Source organism: Centruroides sculpturatus, unplaced genomic scaffold (genome assembly GCF_000671375.1).
Source record: "Centruroides sculpturatus isolate CEXI.00-Female unplaced genomic scaffold, Cexi_2.0 scaffold1459, whole genome shotgun sequence".
Taxonomy (NCBI): domain Eukaryota; kingdom Metazoa; phylum Arthropoda; class Arachnida; order Scorpiones; family Buthidae; genus Centruroides; species Centruroides sculpturatus.
This window is the reverse complement of record NW_019385823.1, coordinates 45,053-56,023: the sequence shown is the minus strand read 5'-3', so window position 1 is coordinate 56,023 and position 10,971 is coordinate 45,053. Positions and strand designations below refer to the sequence as shown.

General features: G+C 32.1%; 1 protein-coding gene across 1 annotated transcript in view; it reads left to right on the top strand.

The window, feature by feature from the left end:
- Nucleotides 1-10,971, top strand: part of LOC111642352 (multidrug resistance-associated protein 4-like) — a 65,847-nt gene that overhangs the window by 11,725 nt on the left and 43,151 nt on the right. The window contains exons 2-4 of the mRNA XM_023388686.1: nt 8,063-8,173; nt 8,353-8,458; nt 8,542-8,760. Of these exons, the coding sequence (XP_023244454.1) occupies nt 8,063-8,173; nt 8,353-8,458; nt 8,542-8,760 (436 nt within the window). The remainder of the gene's footprint in view (nt 1-8,062; nt 8,174-8,352; nt 8,459-8,541; nt 8,761-10,971) is intronic.

Sequence of the window (10,971 nt, the reverse complement as noted above, 5' to 3'; positions counted from 1 at the left end):
GGGTAGGTCTACCAATCTGGCAATGGCTGTTTAATCCTGTTCACGGTCAGGATGGGTGGAAGGAGTCTTTTTCCCGCAGTAACGGGCTTTAATGTTTCGGGTCGAGTGGCGGAGGGAGGAGTGCGTCGGTGAGACGACAGGCGATATACGAGTAAACGAGGAGGCCAGATGTAACATAAGAAAAATTAACAATTTATTAAAGCAAGTTTCGGGTAATACAACGTCTAGTTCGCGTCCCTAAAACGCGGAGAGACCGAGAGAGAACTTACAATAATTGGTTCCATACCTCTTGATCTGTTATCCACCGAGGAAAATTCTCCACACTTAGATTTAGGAAAGTTTACAGGTAAAAATTTAAATCGTTGATTTAGGAAAGTTTCACTGTTTAAAAATTTAAACCTTTGATGTAGGAAAGTTCACTGTTTAAAAAGAACACTATTTTTAAAGTTATTGGCTCCTGGCACCTGCTCTGGAACGACTCCCCCGAGAAGTGGAAGGAAGGGGTTTTTATAAGATCGGCGTGGGAGAATGGTCACGTGATTGATTGTTGTGTGGTAAAAGGTACGCAGATGGGTCAGAGTTGTTCTCGGGACCATGCTAACTATCAACTTAGCAGTTGGAATGTGGGATTAGTTTCGAAATGAACGGATGTTTATGTCGAACATAAAGGAAAAATTTGTTTTTCGTTAGGTTTCACTCGGCTAGTTAAAAGAAAATTTAATTACGTTTTTAGGCAAATACGGGACAATTAGTCGGCAAATAATCGGTAAAAATTCCAGATCTCACATATATATAAAGACAATGGTTTTGTATTTTTTAATATTTAATGAAATAACTTTTACAAAACTGGTGATTAAACACACCCAATTTTTGTGCACACATCATTGTGTAATTTTTATATTGATAAAAGTCAGTCAACTATATATTAATCATTTAAGTTTACAAATAACTTCTATATCGAAAACATACTGTTTATTTCAAATGTTTTGTTTATAAATATATTATTTCAATACATTATCAAAACTTTAATTAAATATTTCAAATAAAATACTTTTTAATTTAGGTTTTTCTGTTTCTTCGAATTTTTTTCTGTTGTTAAAATTTATATAAATTTTAACATTTATTTTTTAACAAAATTTTAAAAAATTTTTAACAAAATTTATTTTTTAACAAGATAAAATTTTAACATAAAATTTATATAAATTTTAACAACCGACTTTATAAATAACTTAAATAGCATTATCATACAAGTAATTATATATACAATATAACGTTACCAATAAAAACTATTTGCTTACTTACTGTACTGTCACGACATTGCTTAAAGGAGTGACCAAAAAAAACTAAATTTTCTATCCAAGGCACCATACAAGCTTCAGCCCTCCAGAGAACACCATGCATGCAGAGTGTAGCACACCGGAAACAGTCACCCAATCTTTCACTTCGGATTTGCTTAAATCATCCATAATATCCATATATGACAATCTTGGGCCTTTTCTGTCTTTTCCTACATACATCTTTTGCTTCTTCCACATTCATGATTCCTTTCACACTCTCTCGGCGCCTCCATACTCACAGAGTGTATTCCTCTTTTAGAAAGTGATCCACTTGGTCAGCGATCTTTTCCTTGTCTTCCACACCCTCTGCTCTCCTCCACACTTACCACATACAACTTCTTATACCTCTCATCTTGCCACATTCTCTTTATTTGTTCATTTGTATTCTTTTTCACCCCACTGCACCAACACTTCCTTTTTAATGATCATAATTCTCCAGATCACAGCATACATATACTGTGGATATTCTATCTCAGCGGTAAACATTTCGCGCTTATGCTTTATTCCTTATACACACGACTCACAAGCATACAACGGATTCGGAAGAACCACATCGTACAGAGCTATACTTGCCTCATCTGAAAATACATTCCTACAACCTAATCGTTCTGTGCACACATCTACTTTTATACAAGCATTTACTCGTCTTCCGATAACCTTATCTATTCTGCTATTCGTTCAATGGTGCTTAAACTTCCTTAACTGTTCTGATGTCTCACTGTTTACCTATATCTTGCACTCACTAATTTGCTCATTTCTTTCAAACATTAAAACTTTCGTTTTTTTCCATTTATTCTCGATGCAATTTTTCGTAAAACTCGTTTACTTCCAACATAAGATAATGCAGTTCAGTTTAGCTTTCGACCAATCAACGATATTATCAGTATACAATAAGCATTTGTACAATTCATCAAACAGTTTCAGAATAATATGGTTTGCAATATGGTTTGATTGTGTGATCAGTTAAAAAACTGATCACACAATCGTTCAGGGATACATTGAATAACCTGAGAAAAATCACATAGTGCTAATGCATGACCGTAGTCTCATTGACAGACACCTTGGTACATTTTTTGCTTTATTTACACATTTTATCACATTATGCAGCTTGCTGTTTACACACACTCATGGAAAAAATCACTGAAGATCTTTTTCCACTTGATCATATGCTTTCTCCAAATTCACAAACGCAGTAAAGAATCTCTTATTCACACCCAAGTACTTCCATCTGGCGCTATATGTTATGATATTTTATTATAAATTTTTTTTAATATTTTTAATTATTAAAAACATATTAAAACAAAAAACTTAATTTTGAAAGTAGAGATAAGTTTTATAAAAACATTCCATTTATCAATGTGAAAATTATTTGCTAATAACAAATAAAATTGTCATTAAATCAGACACTATTGGAGATATAACACGGCCACTTTATCTCCCTACCCCCTACCTTTAAAATTTAAAAGCGTCATTTACCCTAATACAGAAATTTTCGACAAAAAACGCAGGAATGTTTAAACTTCAAAGATGATGAACAAAATTGTCTATCTACAAACCCACTAACCTTTATACATAGAGAAAAGAAAATCTCGAATTCTTCGCATTCCTCGCCGTTTAAATGTGTCCTGAGTCAAAACATGTAAAAATCTTTGGAGACCAATCGCTATACTTTTCTTCTGTTATATATAACAGCCGAAAAAGTGAAAAGAGAACACTCAGTATGGTGCTCCAATACATGAAAACTTGCCTCTCAAAATCAATTCTACTTTATAACATAATAATGCTATCTTTGCAACCGTTTTTATGTGTGTATATTGATGCAATTGATTCGCAATATAACTTATTGAATNGTAAATTTTTTTAAAATAATTTTTACGGTCCAAAAAGGGAGGACACGTGCATAAATGTGTTTTTCGGAAGTACTGTATTTCATGAAAATTTTCATCGGATTTAGCCATTTACTCTGTGCAAAGGTAAATAAATATACATTTACCTTTGCTAGTGCTTTACCTAAATTTGTAATAAACTGGTGATGTTGTACCTTGCTGGAAATAATAAATGTCCCCATTATGAAAGATTTCAGCACAGTAGCGCAATTATATTGTAAAATGTCATTAATGCCCAATTTCTAGTTATTCTCTTCATCATTTAACAACGTGTCAATTCCTGCTTTACCTATAAGATAATATTATTTCAGATTTCTGCTCTTTGAACGTTTTTCTTATCTTCATGAATTGTAGTAATTAGGACTCCTATTTTTTCTTTTTCTTTTTGTTACAATAACAGACGATTGTTTTTTTCTTTGAACACGTCTTTTCTAATTCTATAAACATATAAATATAGTTGATGGCTCGAAGTTTATTAAATTTAAACAAGTAAAACGGCAAAACCGTAATTGGGACAAGACTATGTCTCGGAGACTCACTACTAAGCAGAATCACTTTGATGCTCAAGGCGGGTCTCGTTCTCATTCTCCAATCTTCTTTGGTATCGCTGCTTTTGGGCGCGATCGTTCAAATTTCGCCGGCCACGATGCATTGTCGATGAAATGAACCTATCGAATTTCGAAATTTCTCTCTGTGGCGTGTCGGCCCGGGTTGAATTTTTGTCGATTCGTAACGAAAATTTCCCGTTTTTGAAAAAAGTAATCGTGACTATTGTATCGTCCGAAATTATTTTTTTATTTTGCACGAATACTGTTTACAGTTTAACCCGATTATAACGCCATCGGATGTAATGACAACCCTAATATAACGTCAAATTTTTATCGGTCCCACGATTTTACCCACTTGTAAAGACAAAACCGTTTTAACGTCATATTTGAAGCACTCTCAAATTTACAAAATTAGATTACAAATTTTATTTAACAGAAGAAACTACGTGTTCAGTCCTAAGGTCAGAGTTCACTTCTTAGAATGACTGTGGGTGGTACTCTCCCGTCTTGATTTCGGTGGGGTGAGGTGGCTGTTTTGCCTGTTTGTAGAAGAGGATCGCCATTTTGTATTTTGACTTGGTTCTCGGTCCCCTGACTACCTACGAGTCTGGATTTTTTTATGCGCAAATGATTTGGGCACCTAATAATTTGTGCCAAATATCAACTCTCGACATGTACTTCTTCATACCTCTAAGCTGGTAACATAAAACAGCAGTACGATTTTATAAACAAGATGATTCTCAAGAAATCGACATTTGAATTATTGTTATTAAACATGTCATTATAATTCTGTGAGAAATGATGAGTAATAAAATTATATTATCATTATCATTATAGTTAATTATATTTCTGAATAATTCTACAGTATTTAATTTCAAATAAAAATACTTCGATTTTCCTTTTTTGTATAAAATAATAACTATAATTTACTTGTTAATCTTTAAATAGCTAATTTCTTTGCGAATATTTAAATTTTTTTAACTTTTTAAAAATACAGTAGAACCTCCATTATCCGGACCTCTATTATCCGGATTTTCGATTATCCGGATTGTTAAAAATAAACAAAAATTTTATGAATTTGCTGATTTGCACATGGCGAATTATGATACTATTTATGTACGTGATGGAATGCATAACATTTTTTGTTTCAACAACGTCTCACCAAGCACAGTGGTCGTAAACTCTTAAAAATATTTTACGTAGTAATAAAAATATAACCTGACATACGTATTTATAAATTATTTATATTCAAATTACATCATTTCTATGACCAAGGGCGGCGTAAGGCATGGNTAATTATATATACAATATAACGTTACCAATAAAAACTATTTGCTTACTTACTGTACTGTCACGACATTGCTTAAAGGAGTGACCAAAAAAAACTAAATTTTCTATCCAAGGCACCATACAAGCTTCAGCCCTCCAGAGAACACCATGCATGCAGAGTGTAGCACACCGGAAACAGTCACCCAATCTTTCACTTCGGATTTGCTTAAATCATCCATAATATCCATATATGACAATCTTGGGCCTTTTCTGTCTTTTCCTACATACATCTTTTGCTTCTTCCACATTCATGATTCCTTTCACACTCTCTCGGCGCCTCCATACTCACAGAGTGTATTCCTCTTTTAGAAAGTGATCCACTTGGTCAGCGATCTTTTCCTTGTCTTCCACACCCTCTGCTCTCCTCCACACTTACCACATACAACTTCTTATACCTCTCATCTTGCCACATTCTCTTTATTTGTTCATTTGTATTCTTTTTCACCCCACTGCACCAACACTTCCTTTTTAATGATCATAATTCTCCAGATCACAGCATACATATACTGTGGATATTCTATCTCAGCGGTAAACATTTCGCGCTTATGCTTTATTCCTTATACACACGACTCACAAGCATACAACGGATTCGGAAGAACCACATCGTACAGAGCTATACTTGCCTCATCTGAAAATACATTCCTACAACCTAATCGTTCTGTGCACACATCTACTTTTATACAAGCATTTACTCGTCTTCCGATAACCTTATCTATTCTGCTATTCGTTCAATGGTGCTTAAACTTCCTTAACTGTTCTGATGTCTCACTGTTTACCTATATCTTGCACTCACTAATTTGCTCATTTCTTTCAAACATTAAAACTTTCGTTTTTTTCCATTTATTCTCGATGCAATTTTTCGTAAAACTCGTTTACTTCCAACATAAGATAATGCAGTTCAGTTTAGCTTTCGACCAATCAACGATATTATCAGTATACAATAAGCATTTGTACAATTCATCAAACAGTTTCAGAATAATATGGTTTGCAATATGGTTTGATTGTGTGATCAGTTAAAAAACTGATCACACAATCGTTCAGGGATACATTGAATAACCTGAGAAAAATCACATAGTGCTAATGCATGACCGTAGTCTCATTGACAGACACCTTGGTACATTTTTTGCTTTATTTACACATTTTATCACATTATGCAGCTTGCTGTTTACACACACTCATGGAAAAAATCACTGAAGATCTTTTTCCACTTGATCATATGCTTTCTCCAAATTCACAAACGCAGTAAAGAATCTCTTATTCACACCCAAGTACTTCCATCTGGCGCTATATGTTATGATATTTTATTATAAATTTTTTTTAATATTTTTAATTATTAAAAACATATTAAAACAAAAAACTTAATTTTGAAAGTAGAGATAAGTTTTATAAAAACATTCCATTTATCAATGTGAAAATTATTTGCTAATAACAAATAAAATTGTCATTAAATCAGACACTATTGGAGATATAACACGGCCACTTTATCTCCCTACCCCCTACCTTTAAAATTTAAAAGCGTCATTTACCCTAATACAGAAATTTTCGACAAAAAACGCAGGAATGTTTAAACTTCAAAGATGATGAACAAAATTGTCTATCTACAAACCCACTAACCTTTATACATAGAGAAAAGAAAATCTCGAATTCTTCGCATTCCTCGCCGTTTAAATGTGTCCTGAGTCAAAACATGTAAAAATCTTTGGAGACCAATCGCTATACTTTTCTTCTGTTATATATAACAGCCGAAAAAGTGAAAAGAGAACACTCAGTATGGTGCTCCAATACATGAAAACTTGCCTCTCAAAATCAATTCTACTTTATAACATAATAATGCTATCTTTGCAACTGTTTTTATGTGTGTATATTGATGCAATTGATTCGCAATATAACTTATTGAATGTCAACTCCCTTAGCTACATATATTTAACAAATTTTAAATTTTAAATTTTAAAATTTTATTAAAATTTAATATTAAATTATTTTTAATTATGTTCATCTATGATGAAGTAGGCCAAATTCGATTGCACAAAACACGCTTGTTTAGTAATTTATCAGTAGAAAACATTTATCCGGTTGTTTATAAATCTACGAAGAGTACATACATATCAAATTTTGTTACTTGAATCTTCACTTCAGCCATCTAATGTAAATAAAGTTGTCTGGAAGAAACTCCTTACAGTAAGCCCAAAAGGAAGTACTATAGTAGATAGAGGTTCTAGAATATACAAGTCATTCGAAAAATAAATACGTATTATAAATTTAACTTTATGCCACAGTACACGTTGTCCGAATTGATACCGAGAAATTTTAAATGGCCAGAAATTAAATTAGATAAAGATTATAAAAAAAGTAAAGTATACAATTTGTAGAGAAAGTTACCAAATTATATTGTAAATATCGGAATTTATTGTTTCTTCGCAAAATTTTACGTGTTTCTCTTCATTCGGAGAGAATATTCAACATTATTCAACTTCCTGATATATATTTTGCAACATCTGCATTGCCTACCTTCCTGATGGTCTTACATGTGTTTTCTTGTAAGATCTCTCTGATTGTCTCGTCATTCTTTTCCATTGAGGTTTTCATCATTTCAACACACTTCCCGTGAACAGAACTTGTTCTTTTTATACCTTTATGTTGTTTCATGATTGAGGATTCGTTGCAAAGACATGGCGTTTCGCTTCACTTTCAACATGCAATTTGGCTTTATTGTAAAGCCAAATTCTAATTTTACAACACAGTTTGATGCGTGAGAAATGGTACAAGTTAGTAAAGGTATGAAATACATGCTTTGTTTATTTTAATTTATCTAGTAAACCGTCCTATAACACAGAAAATGTCATAATGAATATTACTCAGTATTCTTTGATGTCACTCTAATAATGCAATTTCGAAACTATCCGCTGCAGAAAATTATCCTTAACAATATTATTAATAAACATACTTGTAACTTATTTTTCAGTTGGGTTTTACCAATAATAAACAAAGGAAGGAAAAAATTTCTAAAAGAAGATGATGTGTACAGAACATCAAAATATCACACTTCTGAGTACCTTGGGAATTTACTTCAGAAGTAAGTAACTTAATTTACAAGTTAGTGAATTTTATATTTTTCTAATTTATGCATAAGTCTTTGATGCTCATAGATAACATTAATATGAATGACAATGTGAGGACACTTATAAAGTTCTGTACCACTTTACAGCATTGAAGCATTTTCAATTGCTAACTATTATTATAATTTTTTTTCAGAGAGTGGAACAAGGAACTACAGAAGAGACATTCAAGCATTTTGAAAGCTTTATTGCGATTTGTTGGATGGAAATACTTAATAATACTTTTACTTGCACTAATTCAAGTATTGTAACAACTGATTTCAAATACGTAAAGCATGTATTAAAGTAATTAATGATACTGATTTATATATATAATTTTTTACAGGAAACAGTAGTAGTTGCAGGCCAAGTGTACTTATTGGGATTAACAACATATTATTTTGACAACAGATCGGAATGGAATGAATACAACATCTATTTAACTGTTACAGGATTTTTCGGCCTGACTGCAATTTATGTGTTTACATATAATACTAATACTTTCATGACAGAAGTGTATGGGATGAAGTTAAAGATAGCTTTTTGCTCTCTTATATATAGAAAGGTGAGTGTTAAATATGTAGATACAGTATTTTTATAAATTTTATGTGATAATGTATTGCACTGAAATCTGCTGAGAAATATTACACTAATAAATTAAAAATGTGTTATAAATGAAATTATCCTATCATTCAAAACATATTAGTATTCTGATTATATTACATTTATTAAAATTATTTGTTTCTAAGCATTGCGTCTTATTAATTTGATGTTACATGCAAGTAGTATACAATTTCTGAATGAATATGCAGTTTAAGTCTGCATTTCAGAAAGCCTTTGAACACTGTCATCTTCTTCAGCTTACTAATTTCATTTTTCACAGGATAGAATGAGTTTGAAAAATATTTAATGGTGAATATTCTTACAAAATCGTGAATATTTTATACAAGAAAATCACGATGACAGAAAAATTTGAGAAAATCTGGTAAATAAATTCGTTATATAATTTAGGAGATACAAAGTATTTTGTAAAACTCTTATGATCAGTTAATATTTTAATGCTTTGCATGGTGTATTTGATTGCATTTTATCATTTTTACTATCACATTTTCGGCTGTTATAGAATATAACATGAGAAGACCATAGTGACTGGTTGAATTTTGTACCTCGTTTTTTTTATTTTGCATTCCTCCACATTTTTACGCTCCAAGAACCGAAAAACAAAATATAATAATAACTGTACAAAATTATGTACATATGTGTTTGTATTTTTCAGCATTTATTTTTATTTTACATTATACCTGAGGACTGGATCAATCAAAAATTTTGAAACTAAGAGGAGTCATTTGTCATATATAGAGGGTAGTACTAAATATAGATATGGAGGGTAGTACTTATTACTTAACAATACTTTTACTAATTATTAACCTTTACAGATTTAGTAAAAACTAACTTTTAATCTAAGAATTAAGCTCTTTTCCTTTTATAAAAATCAGTATTATAAGAATTATTTTTAGGAGACTGACACAACAAATTAAGCTATGTATAACTTTATGTTTGTAAATTATGATTACTAAAAATAGCTCATGCTACTTTTCTTTTACATATTTGTAATATATTTTTGTTTCTTATTATTTCTTGTTTATTTANCGATGCCGAGGACCAAGACTAACGCGAAATTCGTACTGCATTGAATAGACTAGTGACTAGTTTAATGTTATTTGTTTAATTATTGTACGATATAACGAATAAAATATCTAATTATTTTTTATATAATGCTTTACTATATAGCCCAGAAAATTATTTTTCGCCCCCCAAATATAAATTTTTACTAATCGCCCCTCAACATGGAAAAACGCCCACATGGGAGCGATATCGCCCCCGTTGAGAAACCCTGTTTTAACAGAATAAATCAGAAAGAGAATAATGACCCATTCCATTCAGCTATATTTTTCTCTTGTTTATTTTTCTGTTATTGTTTTTATGTATATAAATTTATTTAAACACATCAATATTTTAATTTTGTATAGAAATAACTGCAAATTTACTGGTCACTACATGCTTGTTTGTACGATACATAACAATGTTCTCTTGAATTAGTTTTTTCTGACTTATATATATATATATATATATATATGTCTGTGAACCACCGGTAAGGGGGGTAGGTCTACCAATCTGGCAATGGCTGTTTAATCCTGTTCACGGTCAGGATGGGTGGAAGGAGTCTTTTTCCCGCAGTAACGGGCTTTAATGTTTCGGGTCGAGTGGTGGAGGGAGGAGTGCGTCGGTGAGACGACAGGCGATATACGAGTAAACGAGGAGGCCAGATGTAACATAAGAAAAATTAACAATTTATTAATGCAAGTTTCGGGTAATACAACGTCTAGTTCGCGTCCCTAAAACGCGGAGAGACCGAGAGAGAACTTACAATAATTGGTTCCATACCTCTTGATCTGTTATCCACCGAGGAAAATTCTCCACACTTAGATTTAGGAAAGTTTACAGGTAAAAATTTAAATCGTTGATTTAGGAAAGTTTCACTGTTTAAAAATTTAAACCTTTGATGTAGGAAAGTTCACTGTTTAAAAAGAACACTATTTTTAAAGTTATTGGCTCCTGGCACCTGCTCTGGAACGACTCCCCCGAGAAGGGGAAGGAAGGGGTTTTTATAAGATCGGCGTGGGAGAATGGTCACGTGATTGATTGTTGTGAGGTAAAAGGTATGTAGATGGGTCAGAGTTGTTCCCGGGACCATGCTAACTATCAACTTTGGCGT